Source organism: Schistocerca gregaria, chromosome 7, assembly GCF_023897955.1.
Source record: "Schistocerca gregaria isolate iqSchGreg1 chromosome 7, iqSchGreg1.2, whole genome shotgun sequence".
NCBI classification, from domain to species: Eukaryota; Metazoa; Arthropoda; class Insecta; order Orthoptera; family Acrididae; genus Schistocerca; species Schistocerca gregaria.
In genome coordinates, this window is record NC_064926.1 from 502,464,173 (window position 1) to 502,479,174 (window position 15,002).

A 15,002-nucleotide genomic window follows, 5' to 3' on the forward strand; every position below is an offset into this window, starting at 1 on the left:
AAGTACAACAGTATGAAAGTATGAAAATCATGCCTGTTCTGAACACATGAAAAGTACCGGCACAAGGAAACACTGGTGTTATTGAATGATTTGCAAAGACTTGAGAGGATTGAGTCTATTTACAGAAGTGTTTACAGATTGAAGTTTACATTGTTGTTGACTCTTATTTGCTGTCAGTTCACTATCACAAATAACAGTTTCATTGAACTGTAGTTTATGACTAGAAATTTTAGTCTTTTTAGGATTAAGGAGTCAGTAGATGTTTTTCACACTGTAGTTATTTTGTGAATAGCATTCTTTATTTTAAAATAGATTTATTGTTTCATTGATAGTAGTTTCTAAATTAGACTGTAATAAATTCTTGTCAAGTGGCACTATCATTCTTTAAAAGTCACGACCAAGAGAAAAGGTGCTGGGGCAAAGGACTTATGCAAATAGAGGTATGAAGGAGTAATAACAGAACAAGAGTTTTCAGTGTGATTGGCAGGAGAATGATGGAAGTAACTTAAGAAACTTTTTCATCAGTGGCAATCACTATCTGAAGACTGAATTTCATTAGAGTTGATGAGTACTATTCAGGTGTCACTGAATTTTGTTTGTGAGAGAGTCAACCAGCTGATTTCTTCGTGTTTTTGACAGTTATCAGATTTAAATGCATGAATGTTAATGTACACTCACCTCGTTGCTACTAGAAGTACAAATATTGAAGTACAAATATTGAAGTGCAAATGCAAAACTTGAAGAGCATCACTTACTCTCAGCTGATTCAGGAACAACATCTTTTCCTTCAGGAATATCCACAGGTTTTTCCTCTGCATCCCCTGCTGCTTTCTCATCAGTTGCATCTTTTTGTTTCTCATCTTCCTTTTGTTCTTCTTCTGTGCTTGTGGCAGCCTCGTCTGCGCTTGCGGCAGCATCTTCTGCTCTTACAGTAACCTCTTCTGCGCTTGCTGCAGCCTCTTCTGCGCTTGCTGCAGCCTCTTCTGCGCTTGCTGCAGCCTCTTCTGCGCTGGCTGCAGCCTCTTCTGCGCTGGCTGCAGCCTCTTCTGCACTTGCAGCAGCCTCTTCTGCGCTGGCGGCACCCTCTTCTGCGCTGGCGGCACCCTCTTCTGCACTGGGGGCACCCTCTTCTGCACTGGCTGCACCCTCTTCTGCGCTTGCTGCACCCTCTTCTGCGCTTGCACCACCCTCTTCTGCGCTGGCGGCACCCTCTTCTGCGCTGGCGGCACCCTCTTCTGCGCTGGCGGCACCCTCTTCTGCACTGGCGGCACCCTCTTCTGCGCTGGCGGCACCCTCTTCTGCGCTGGCGGCACCCTCTTCTGCGCTGGCGGCACCCTCTTCTGCGCTGGCGGCACCCTCTTCTGCACTGGCGACACCCTCTTCTGCGCTGGCGACACCCTCTTCTGCGCTGGCGGCACCCTCTTCTGCGCTGGCGGCACCCTCTTCTGCGCTGGCTGCACCCTCTTCTGCGCTAGTCACAGTCTCCTCTGCTCTGGCTGCTCCCTCTTCCGCACTGGCTGCTCCATCTTCCGCACTGGCTGCTCCCTCTTCCGCGCTGGCTGCTCCCTCTTCCGCGCTGACTGCTCCCTCTTCCGCACTGGCTGCTCCCTCTTCCGCACTGGCTGCTGCTGCTGCCTCCTCCCCACTGGCGGCTCCCTCCGCCTCCGCACTGGCTGCTGCCTCTTCCGCGCTGGCTGCTGCCTCTTCTGCACTGGCTGCTCCCTCCTCCTCCGCGCTGGCTGCTCCCTCCTCCTCCACGCTGGCTGCTCCCTCCTCCTCCACACTGGCCGCTCCCCCCTCCTCCTCCGCGCTGGCGGCAGCCGCCTCCTCCTCCGCGCTGGCGGCAGCCGCCTCCTCCTCCGCGCTGGCGGCAGCCGCCTCCTCCTCCGCGCTGGCGGCAGCCGCCTCCTCCTCCGTGCTGGCTGCCGCCTCCTCTACACTCACAGCACCATCTTTTGTCACCTCCTCAGCACTTTCAGGTGATCCCAGTTCTTCAGTGGGAACACTCCGTTCTTCTCTTTGTTGTCCTTCTTCTGCACTGGCTGCTTCATCCTCAGTGCTGTGTAATCCTTCTTCTGCACTTGCAACGGCCTCCTCTTTACTTGTTACCTCCTCGGTAGATACTTCTACTGTCTCAGTGGGGCTGTCTGCCTCTCCAGACTTTGGCACCTATAAAGAATTATGTAATTACACTTACACTGAATTTCTACTATATTTGAAAATTTTAATCAGGTGGAATTTTTTCTTCAGTGAAGGCTTTCACAAGCACATGTCTTAGTTGATGATGAGTCTTTGGGTGTTGTTGTTGTTGTTGTATTATGGCTGTGGTCCTAAAAGCTTTCCAGTTCATGATGTTTCATACAGAGTTACGCTGGACATCTTTGGAGGTGCTCCTAGGGATGCTGAGTCTTGCCAATTGTTGGAAAGACTTAGCGTCGTCAGAAGGACCACCAAAGATGTCAAGTGCAGCTTTGGATGAAATGTCAGGAACTGAAAAGTTTCTTGGTCCAGAGACATACAACCTATAAACACATCAATAATTATTTATTGTTGAGTATAAATTATGAATGCTAAATTAAAATTTGTTTCGGATTTTGTTCTCATTTTAAAAGATACAGCACCGTAATTGCTGAATTCATCTCAGTGTCCAGCTTACAGTACCTGATCAGTATCTTCTGATGACACTGCTGGTTCAGCATGCTGCTGATCTTTGTCACCTGTAGCCAGAAATGGTTTCTGTAAGATTACTAAGCACATTGTTTGTTTAGTATTATGATTACTAATATTGCCATGTCACGGTACCTGGAGGATATTCAGATGTGCCGAACTCTCTGAGGGCCTTCTCTACGTAAGGCCGACATTGAGATTCGATCACTGGGTCTATTGGTTGGGCTTCCTGGCTGTACACTGCTGACACATGTAAAAGACAAATATTAGAGTTAATTGTTATATAATGATCATTGAACATTTACCGCTAATTGCTAGTATACTTGGCAAAATTTTGCATTTCTGTGACTCCTCTATTGCGGTTCTCAATTGTCTTCAAGTATAGCCCTGACTCTATTTATTACTTAGCTCACAACATATTGTATAGCCTAATCTTAAATCAAACCCTGGAAAATGTATGCGCGCGCGCGCGCGCGCGCGCGCCACACACACACACACACACACACACACACACACACACACACACACACACACACACACACACACAGAGAGAGAGAGAGAGAGAGAGAGAGAGAGAGAGAGATATGATGTAGGTTGTCCTTTATTCTGGCTGCTGGCACAATAGACACTGCCACACAGTCCAATAGTTATTTTAAGACAGAAGCTCAGTTAATAGTCCAACCATTTGTCTGCCCAGTTTGTTCTGTGTTCTGGCTGTACAAGAAATCCATTGCTCAATTGTAAACCATATAAAATTAATGCTGATGTGTGTTGTTATTGAAGTATACCTCTCTGTGTGAGGTTATACTAATAGCATTTGCTCCTGCTGCAAATTAATTCTGTTAAAAAGTGCAAGTTACCTTCAGGTGAACAAGACGCCAAAAGGATCAAAGAAATAAAAGTCCCGTTTTACCTGCTTGTTATTGCTGCATTTTAGAGGTATAAGTTATGCAGCGTAATAGATTTACATTTTAATAATTTGTTTATTTGGCTTTTTGTACTGATATTTCTTAGTAATTTCACTCTGCTTTCGTTTCCCACATTAAGACTGTAGTGTGAATTCTCTTAGTGTACACAGGAAAAGTGATCTTCCAGTTTTTATTCGAGACAGGAGATGCATCGAAATTGCACTTGTTATATGAAAGTGCAACTTTTTCTGTGATTTTGTTGTTCCCCACCCCCCACTCCCCCACCCCACCCCCCACCCCCCACCCCATCCATTGCTTGAAATTACAGTTCTACTAGCTGTATTATGAAGTAACTTTTCATTAACTTAGGTACTGATTAGATCTTCCTTAAGTGTGATGTAAATTATACTTAAGTTTGTCTTTTCTCTTGGGTAATAACAAACCCTTTCGTCTTGTAAAAGATGCACAGTATTAGTTGGATCACTCGGGTTGAAACTACACAGACATTTTCATAATAGTAAAGTTAAATTAGGCAGTAATTTCATTGTAAGACAAGAGGAGAAACAACAAGCACAAGTTGTAACCACAGTTAATGATACTGGGTGCCAAGCTGGTACCAACGCTATAAGAGTTAGCTAATCGGCAGCCTGTCTCCTTACACACCTTGTGTGACATAACTGGGCAGCTATATTTATCACAGACCCCCTTGCCAAGAATACACCTTACTTCACTGCACACTCTGTGGTATCAGCTACAATAATGCTCTGATACAGCCCGTGTTCTTTTATGAAATGTTGTATCATATCAGGGCACAGGGATATACATAGTTCATTAGTTAAGTTTTGGAAACAGTGATTGTTAAATGCATAGTTACGATCCCTGAAAATATTAGATGTGGCAGATGAGACATTCTTGTTAATGCAGGATGAATTGGAAGAAAAGGTAAATGTTCTACTTTGAAGGCTGATAGTGTTAGTGATTCTGAACCAAACAGTCAAATGCAGTTCAGAATAGTTTCTGAGATAGACCACATTTAATGTAGTGTTATTTTTTTCTATAGTATTCAAACATTGTCACTGTTTAGAATATACCACAGTAGTTCAGAGGAAGTTGAAACGAACAATTTGTTAGAGGATACATGTCATCTATCAACTATCTAAAATTGGCCTACAAAACTATCACAGCATATGCGCTAAGTGCAAGATTTCATTATTCTCCCTCTCTCTTTGTGCAAACTGTTAGTCCTAGAGAAGAAATGAGGAGGTTCTTTTTATTGTAGGAAGTTTAATGGAGTTTAATTTTGTGCCCCGACACGTTCTGTCTGGAACCAGTTGGAATAGGGCATATGTCCATATGAAGCTTTTTGTTCAGAATCACTAATACTACCACCCCTAAAAGCTTGTACTAAAACTACAACCCCTCAAAGCATGTACTAATACTACCACCCCTCATAGCATGTACTTTTTGCCCTGGATCAGTCAGCTGACAATGGATTGTTAACTGTGGATAGAAGAAGAAGGTGCATATGTGGACCATGGAGGGGTATGGAGACAACTAGAAATGGCTGTAATTGAAAGAGGGAAACTGTAATGTGAGAGAGAGTGATCCTGTGGAAGGTATGCGGAAGTTTGCACTGATAGGTGGCATCTGCTGAATGTATCTCTTGCTATTCTTATTGCTGCTTCTAAGCAACAAGGTATCAGATTGATTACATAATGGTAAGACAGAGATTTAGGAACCAGTTTTTAAATTGTAAGACATTTCCAGGGGCAGATGTGGACTCTGACCACAATCTATTGGTTATGACCTGTAGATTAAAACTGCAGAAATTACAAAAAGGTGGGAATTTAAGGAGATGGGACCTGGATAAACTGAAAGAACCAGAGGTTGTACAGAGTTTCAGGGAGAGCATAAGGGAACAATTGACAGCAATGGGGGAAAGAAATACAGTAGAAGAAGAATGGGTAGCTTTCAGGGATGAAGTAGTGAAGGCAGCAAAGGATCAAATAGGTAAAAAGATGAGGGCTAGTAGAAATCCTTGGGTAACAGAAGAAATATCGCATTTCATTGATGAAAGGAGAAAATATAAAAATGCAGTAAGTGAAGCAGGCAAAAAGGAGTACAAACATCTCAAAAATGAGATCGACAGGAAGTGCAAAATGGCTAAGCAGGGATGGCTAGAGGACAAATGTAAGGATGTAGAGGCTTATCTCACTAGGGCTAAGATAGATACTGGCTACAGGAAAATTAAAGAGACCTTTGGAGAAAAGAGAACCACTTGTATGAACATCAAGAGCTCAGATTTTTTTAGTCATTACTAAACCTACTCCAGCATTACCCCTAATTGATTTTGTATTTATAGCCCTGTATTCACCTGACCAGAAGTCTTGTCCGAACTTCACGAATTCCCACCATATCTAACTTAAACCTATCCATTTCCGTTTTTAAATTTTCTAACCTACCTACTCTATTGAGGGATCTGACATTCCAAGCTCCATTCCGTAGAATGCCAATTTTCTTTCTCCTGATGTTGACGTGCCCCTTGGTAGTCAGCACCCGGGCATACAAATGGGTGCCTGATTGACCTCTGGAATATTTTACCCAAGAGAACGCCATCATCATTTAGCCGTACAGTAAAGCTACATGCTCTCGGGAAAAATTATGTTTGTAGTTTCCCCTTGGTTTCAGCCGCTCGCAGGTTAATGTTAGAATACCAGATCAGTCAATCATCCAGACTGTTGCCCAAGAGCAGATCAGTCAATCATCCACACTGTTGCCCCTGCAACTACTGAAAAGGCTGCTGCCCCTCTTGAGGAACCACATATTTGCCTGGCCTCTCAACAGGTACTCTTCTGTTGTGATTGCATTTACGGTACGGCTATCTGTATCACTAAGGCACGCATGCCTCCCCACAAGCAGCAGGGTCCATGGGTCATGGGGGGGGGGGGGGATAATTTCTTTTTCCATGGGGTTTCCACAAACTGATGTATACTTAAGGCAGATGCACTCAGTGTCATCAAATATCTTCTTTTGGTAATTTTTAAAGAAGATATTTGATGGCACTGAGTGTGTCTGCCTATATCACTTTGTGGAAAGCCCGTGAAAAAAATGATTGTTTGCCACTAAATGAAACATGTAGTGCTTTTTAACAATACCTGTCTTTCAAGTAAAAAGGCATTTTACAGGAAAAATTAAAAAGGATATCTAAGGACCAAAGTATCAAGTGCAAATGATACAAATGATGAGGTAATGACAGTTGTTATGGCCGTAGTAACAACGAAATGCCTGAAAAGTGCAACAGAATGCAAAACATAATTGCCACGCACAGAGTGTCAAACAACATAGCTTCATTTCCTTCTACAGCAAATGAAATACATACATTTTGTCTGGTACTGTTACAGTATACAGGGAGGGAGGAGAGTGATAGAACACAATAGTAATCATTGCTAAGTAACATCAGTAGGAATAACAGAGATATATTTGGTAAATGCAACCTATCAACACAAACTAATGCATACTCATGTTGCACTTACGTACAGAGTTGCACATCATTAGAAAATTTTTACAAAAGCATAGCTTGGGATAATAGTGATGTTGACCTTTAGAATAAGCAACTGGATTGTGTATAAATATATGAAACGACATAATATGCCATGCAGCAACTGGAAACAGTCACAGTTATCTAGAAGTATCCTTCCAGAGCGGTTTAAGATGAAACAACCTCATAGAGCAAGAGAGTGTCCCGAAGAAGATAGCTGAGTGATAGAGCCTGTGCTCCCCCCCCCTGAGGAAGGAACTAATAGTTCTGGGATCTGGTAACAGTTTCTTTCGTGGTAAAATATGTCTGTTGACAGTATTGGAAATACGCCTCCTGAAGGCAGTACCAGCCAGCTATTCTATTATTTTGTGAATTTATAATCTTCTCTGGAGTATTTTCCTTTTTATATCAAGATAACAATCATGAAATGCTAGTTCATATGAAAAAAATTGCAACAATACTGCACAAACAAAACTGGTAGAACAGTGTAATTAGTTTCACATCTGTTTGTTGCTCCAAAATAATCATCTTCCAGATAAGCAGAGTTCTGTATATCTGGATCAAAATAACAAACTTTAATTCTTTCCAGGACAGCTGCCATAATAACAACCAAATAGAGAATGCACTTAGTGTACATTCTGTACTTTTCACTGTTGCTATTTTGCTCTGCTGTCTTATATGCTGATTATTACATTCAGTTGCGTACAACTCTTGTAATCAGTAACATAATTGTTGCAGTTTGTTTTGTTGTGTGCTGAATGATAGAAGACAGTGGCTAAAGTGCACAAGGAAGTGATACAACATTCAGTGTCCCATCTTGACGTGGCTCGTGTGAATTTATCCAGTATAGTACCGCACAGCTGCTGCTGCCAGGCCATAATGCAGCAAGAACATTGCACACTATCGTGCACAGCTGTCAATCACTGTGTTATTTTGACCCAGTTATAATTGTTACAAAGGCAGAAGTCATACTAATATTTATTAGAAGGAGTCTATGGAAATGTAATTCATCTATGAAGGTAGTCTCTGAGAAACTACTGCCAACTTGGTTGTCAGTCTTGTTCATCAGTCTTGAATTGTTGGAATAGAGAAGGAGGAGACAGGAATTATGGATGTCAGTATGATTCAGCTCAAGTTTGTTTAATAAGTGCAGAGTGCGGCAGAAATCACCATTGCGGAATGCTGTGTTGTGCATGATATGACGCTTTAATTGTATATTCCAATATGAGTCAAGAAACATACTGCTTTCCCCACATACATGTTGCATAATGATCGCGGTGATTAAGTTTGAGGTATCATAATGTATATGGAGGTAGAAGTGGCAACATGTAACACCTCAAGCTGCTGTTTAATTTATTGTTTTTTGTGTGACCGATTTTTGTCAAAGACAGTTATCCAGCACAGATATTTGTTAAGAGCAAGAGTTGCATATTTATAGACATAAACAAAAAAAATTAAAAATATAACAGACTGATGTGTGGAGCATAGAAACATGTAACAGAAAGCAATATTCGTGTTAGCCATCGAGCTCTTGCTTTTCTAGTACAAATTCAAACACACACACACACACACACACACACACACACACACACACACACAAACTACACAGGGGCAGAATAAAATGAGGCAGGTCTTCTGACAAATGGATTAATGGCTGCCCTACAAAATGAGAGTAGTTCAGAGGGTAGAACTTGTAAGAGCTGTGGAATAAGGGATGTAGGAAAAGGAAAAATGGAGAGTACAATGGAAATGAAGAGGGAGGCAGAGGTGTGTGTGTGTGTGTGTGTGTGTGTGTGTGTGTGCGTGTGCGCGTGTGCGCGTGCGTGTGCGCATGCGCGCGTGCATGCAGGTCGACATCTAGGAAGGTATCTTATTGTACTGAGGGGGACCAGGTGAAGCAGATTTGAGAGTAGGTACTGAGGCTGTGGAGGAAAAAGCTAAGGTTGACAGTGTCATCAGTCACATCACTAAAATATTACAAATGAACATGAACCAGACAAAGAGTTTTAAATGTTGACTGGATACTAAAGATTCCTCCAGTATTCTATAAATAAGTTGGCGAAGGATGGTGCCATGTGAGTAGCCATGGCAATACCATGGAGCTGTTTGTAGCTTTGGCGTTCTAAAGTGAAATAATCCTGGGTCAGCATGTGGTTGGCTAGGAGGACCAGGAAAGAGGTGGTAGGTTTGTTATCCGGTCAATGCTGGGAAAGGCAATGTTCCATGGCCACAAGGCTATGGGCATGAGGGCCTGGTGTACAAGGATGTTGCATTCATAGTGACCAAGAAAGGCAGAAGTTTGTTCTGTGGGAGCATTGTATCCAGCCACAATGGGATGATTAGCAGGGAGACCTATGGGTTTGGAATTTGGGCAGTAGGTGTGTGTGTGTGTGTGTGTGTGTGTGTGTGTGTGTGTGTGTGAGAGAGAGAGAGAGAGAGAGAGAGAGAGAGAGAGAGGGGGGGGGGTTTGAAGGTCGCTTGAGTGAGGAGGGAGATGGATTCAGGCATCAGGTTTTGGGATGGATTTAAGACCTTGAGGCACTGCCCGAGGTCATATTGGGCTGCTGGAATGGAGCCATGGTCATTAGTTTGTATAAGAGCTGTTGGAAAATTGGTGGAGAACCTCAGCCACATAGTCACTACGATTCGTAACCACTGTTGAAACAGTCATTTTGTGGCTGCAGGTGTGCATGTTTTGAGTGGCTGTGTACGTGACTGCGTACTATTCCAATAAAAAGAGCAAGAGCTCGAAAGCTAGTATGAATGCTGCTTTCTGTTACGTGTTTGTATGCTCCACACATCAGTCCACTATAGGTGAATGGTTGCTTTCCCTTATTTTACGGATCATTCCATTCAGCAATTTCACTTACTGTAAAATAAAAGTATAATACTATTTCTCTTATACACCATCCATGAATTGAATTGTTAGGAATAAAATGGTACTGGTGTACTGTGCTCTCTGTGCCATGTAGCAGATGTTGTAGGGTTCAGTATAGATACAGATGTAGACACAGTAGTGTGCTGAAAGAGCTGTGAAATCAGGTTGCATCTTATATTTGCAATGTGAAATAGCATGTACTGTTCATTCAACAGTGTAATAAACAAAGTAGGCAATAAGTCAGGTGTTGTGTTTGTACATATCCACGATATCTGTGTGATACACATAAGCCATGTGATGGGGCCATTGTGAGCAAAGACTGGAGAACTGTTTGGATGCACTGGCATTTGATATGTTAGATAGTTCAAGTTACTGATCCAATGTGACAATCAAAATTTGACTGCCATGACAACAGAAAATTATTACCAGTGTGTCTGCTCGCTTTATGAATGAGTTAGAATGCCTGTTGCACCCATAATTTGAACTTTACTTCTGCCATTGTGAATGCTTTACAACCTCTTATACTCTGTTTAAGGACAGTTAAAAAGTTTCATAACAACTGCCTCTACTTCTACCTCTAAACAAATGCCAGAAACTGAATTTGAGGATGTCCATTGTGAGGTACAATTCGTGTCACTGCAGATATGCATAACGGAAGATAGCAAATGTCTTCTGCATTGTTTCTCTATTGACTTGTATGCAACAGAGAAAACTTGGTTAAGTTTTTGTGCAGTACCACCTGTAGCAGCAGATTACTGTCATGCTTTTATGTGTGGCATTAATTTTATACACAGTTTCTGCAGTCGTTATATAAACTGTACACTAATTCTCACAGAACCTTGATGCTCAGAGATCTGCGGAAGCTAGTTTTCATTTCTTCTGTTTACCATCATTGAACAATGTTGCTTTGAGGCCAGATAAGTGTTATGAAATTAATACATTTCTTCTTGTATTTTCTTGACAAATTAATCAGTTCAGTCTGGTAAAAATATCGTATATATGGAGACTATTCACACCTAGCCACTTAAAGAACCTCACTCAAGCAGTCTTCCGACAGTTTGTACTCTTAGATACCAAATTGTAGTGGCAGAGAGGACCTGAAATACTCACTTGTATACGAGTGACTTAGTCTCATATAAGAGCTACGTTACAGATCCTGCTTCAAGTGCCCAGGAAACGGAACAGTGCAAAATATGCTGATTGTTTTGGTTCCCTTGAAGTGTTGACTGACAAATGAATAAGTATCAGTTGTATTGAAATCAGAAGTGTTTTGTCTATTATCAACATTGTTGAGTCATGTGAGATCTTTATTTAAGTTTGGACAAGGTGACTCTAGAAAGTAAGTTAAACATTGTCACACAGCAGAACAAGTAACTTTTATTTAACAGTACACGGCACTTCAAAGTGACACAGATACATGATATTAACAATATAAGGAAAAGATAGACTGCTACTCACCATAAAGATGGCATTGAATTGCAGCAAGACACAACAAAAAGACACTTACACAGCTCATGCTGCCAGAGATAAAAGCCTATGTTTAAATGTCTTTTCATTGTCCCTGACTGCAACTCAATGTGTCATCTTTACAGTGAGTAGCAATCTATCTTTTCTGATATTGTTGATATTCCTGCCTGGAGTTTCTGTTGTTAGACATACAATATTATTTTTCGACATAGTTGTCAAGATCCCGTAAACGAAGGTTGGGATGTTCTACCAGTTACTCAGTTCCTCAGTGATAGAAATCTGGCCCATGGTTACAGAGTCATTCAAGAACTGCTGTGAATGATGTCCTTGTTGTTGGAAAACTTGTGATTGCTGTGAATCTGTTACTCCACTGCCCATACGTTGTTGTCTGTGGTCAGTGTTGATAGACTTTCTTCTCAATCAGCATCAGCCACATGTGTATGGCTTGGGTCAAATTGTTGGCACTGTTTCACTATGGCTGGATGCAACATTGCATTTGGTCTGTATTCTGCCAGAATTTCATGGTTTATTTATGTGCAATTTAGACATTTTGTCCACAAGAATAAAAATGTCTCTCATACTTCAGCTTTAGAATAGGTTTCCAGTTGCCATGCCATTTCAGTCCCACACAGTGATGCATCTGTTAAATCACACCAAAGCGGAATTCTTGTCTGTGGGAAACCCAGAATACGGACGCCTTCTCTGACCTTGTGCCTCTCGTGGAATGGTCTGAGTGTGGGACAGCGTGTCACTTTTAAAGTCCCTTCATATAGCCACTAACCTGGCCAAAGTAGTGTCACACTTAACAGATGGAGCTGGTTAACTAAAACAAAAGTGAGAGATAGTAAAAACTTTATCAAAATAGGTGAGGAGATATGGAGGAGAAGCATGTTTCACTTAAGATTGTTCCTTTGGAGCTTTCATTGTTAGCAGACGTACTGTGCCTGTGCTGTTACAGCATTCAGCTTTTGTTTCCAGGTGTTATTTTTCAATTTCATCTTATTAGTCACAAGCTTTTAGGGTTGTTCATCCTGATGTAAGTCACACACACTTTGCAGTTCCATATACTAAATGAAGCCATAGATCTGGCTTTGATTATTGACCAAACATAAAGTAGTAAGTTGTAATTTGGGGGTCTTAGAAACTCCTAAATGAATAAAATGTTTGGGCATGTGAACTTAATATTTGTTATGCCATATAGGAGGCAGTGACTTTGTTTGAGACCACTGGCCTGTGACACATTATCGGGAAGTCAGACACAAGAGTATAGTTTGTAAGATACCTCAACCAATCTTATCAAGTACAATAGGCATAGCTTTGAACTTCAGGAGCTGCCATTCTCAGTATGTTGATTTGATTGGCCTCTAGATTATAGCAGTTTCCTTGAAAGTGTTTTGTCAGTAGCAGCACTGCAGCTCGAGCTGTGTGGCCTTTGTGAATATTGTGAGTGAGGGGTTACATTTTATCCTTCTGTTGTTTGTTTTCCATATACATCACACAAAATGATTTAGTCCTCCAAGAGAGAAAAGGAGATGCTCAGTTTCACATGAGCGATGCTTTCTAAATTCGATCTGATTTTTGGACAGAAACCCTTGTGTCTTAAGGAAATATGTTATATTTGAACTGAGAATATGTTCAAGAATTCAGCTGCAAATCAGTGTAAAAGTTTTTGCCCTGTAATTTTGCGTTCGTTTACTCCTGTCCCTCTCATTATATTATGGGACTCCCCTGCACTTTCTCTAGTCTTTTGGGACTTTTTGGTGAGCGAAAGATTCACAACCAATGCAAACTAAGTAAGGCACCAACACAATAGAGAACACTCTGTAAAAATGAGTTGGGATTCCATCCAGACCTGGATTTGTTTCAACTCTTTCAGTTGCTTCCTGCCTAGTAAGGACTCCAGCCTGATGAGCAATACCCAAGAATTGGTTGAACATGTGCTTTGCAAGCTACTTCCTTCATGCATAAATTACATTTCCTCAGAAATCTTTCAATGAATCTCAAGCTTGGAGTCTGCTTTTCCTAGAACTAGTGTTATGATATTATTCCACTTAGGTGACTATGTGGGTTATGTACTAGATATTTTAGGTTGTTACTGGTTGCAGTAATTTATCTTGAGTCATGTAATGGAACAATAGTGGATCTCTCTGCCTATTTAAGCGGAGTACTTTAGATTTATTTACACTGAGGATCAATTGCCAATCCCTGAAGCAAATGTCAACTCCAAGCAGGCCCACCTGCAATTTTTCTGTAATTGCCTGGTGTTGGAAATTTCCTATAAAGAATAACATAGCTCACAAACAGCCCCATGGATCTTTCAGCATGAACCATTGGTTTGTTTATACAGGATGTTTATGTAGAGTGCTCCATTTTGTCAGATATGATAGTACTGGCCAGAACTAAAGAAAGTTATTAATGCATGCCCACAAACAAATAATTTTTGAGATGGTGTCATTCTGTCTTATGATGACCGTCTGTCTGTTGACACTCATTCTTACACGTTCGTCAGCCCTCCTCCACAAAGAATGACTAACTCCTCCAAACACACCCAGCTGCCCTCAAAATTGGTCACAAGCATAGACATAAGATTCTGTAATGTGTGCTCATTGTCAGTGGGTTGGAATAAACTTGTGACTTCAAATATCCATGCAGCCAGAAACACAAACAATTAATGACAGATGGACAGGAGGGTGGTGCTTCTTGACCTACTTAACCAATCTGTTGCTCATGAAATGTTTGTATTATGCACTGTCATACAAGATGTAGGAAACAGATGTTGTCCCAATGCCAATAACACACTTCTGTAGTCTTTCTGAAAGAGTAACATTCTCCAATAACAGGGGTTACTTCCCATGCAGGAATTTATCAAGAAAAGTGTACAGCCCTATGACTGTGCTGCCCAGTATTCGTGCCAACATATTGATATAACAACAAATTTTGTGCCTTACGTCGACGAGCTCTCAAGGATTTGCCTTTGCCCACACCTGGTTTTTGTTATTATTATTATTATTATTATTATTTCACTCTGTGAGAATCCCGTCCAATCTGTAAATAAAATGCTAGTTGTGAATTGCAGATCTTTGATGCTTCGTCTTAGAATCAATTGGCAGTACTGCGATTCTGTATGAAGGTCATTTGGCCTGAGAGTTTGCACACTCTGTATAAGGTATGGATAAAGTAACTGCTCATGCTAAATGCACCACCTTTACATCTTCAGAAGCTCTAATATTTCACATACTGGCTTCAGGATTATCATCTGCTCATCACACAAAAGTTTCATATCAAAAGTGCCAACTGTGCACAGTCTACTGCAAATATTGTCCTTGTTGCAAACAATCCTGTGTCTGTAAATCACTGTAACAACTAGCTGATCATTATTTCAGATGGAATGGGACTTTGAGGATGTCATTTGGCATACACGAGATGTTTCTGTCATTTAATGCCATTGACTAAACTGTAACAGGATATTATGTCTCCCATATGAGAAAACAGGACACCAGTACACCAATCAGGCTGCTCACACTCCAATGAATAACTGATTTTG

General features: G+C 41.3%; 2 protein-coding genes across 4 annotated transcripts in view; one reads left to right on the forward strand and one right to left on the reverse strand.

Moving 5' to 3' along the window:
- Positions 1–15,002, forward strand: part of LOC126281611 (putative protein FAM10A4) — a 203,812-nt gene that overhangs the window by 81,869 nt on the left and 106,941 nt on the right. The gene's annotated exons all lie outside the window — the stretch shown is intronic.
- Positions 1–15,002, reverse strand: part of LOC126281610 (uncharacterized abhydrolase domain-containing protein DDB_G0269086) — a 73,173-nt gene that overhangs the window by 20,460 nt on the left and 37,711 nt on the right. The window contains exons 2-5 of one of the 3 annotated variants that reach the window (XM_049980719.1): positions 2,803–2,910; positions 2,662–2,717; positions 1,879–2,169; positions 756–1,797 (exon numbers count right to left, since the gene is read on the reverse strand). In XM_049980719.1, coding sequence (XP_049836676.1) covers positions 756–1,797; positions 1,879–2,169; positions 2,662–2,717; positions 2,803–2,910 — 1,497 coding nt within the window. Of the gene's footprint in view, positions 1–755; positions 2,170–2,661; positions 2,718–2,802; positions 2,911–15,002 lie in introns of all 3 variants that reach the window. The other 2 variants (XM_049980718.1, XM_049980717.1) reach the window with 2 other exon arrangements.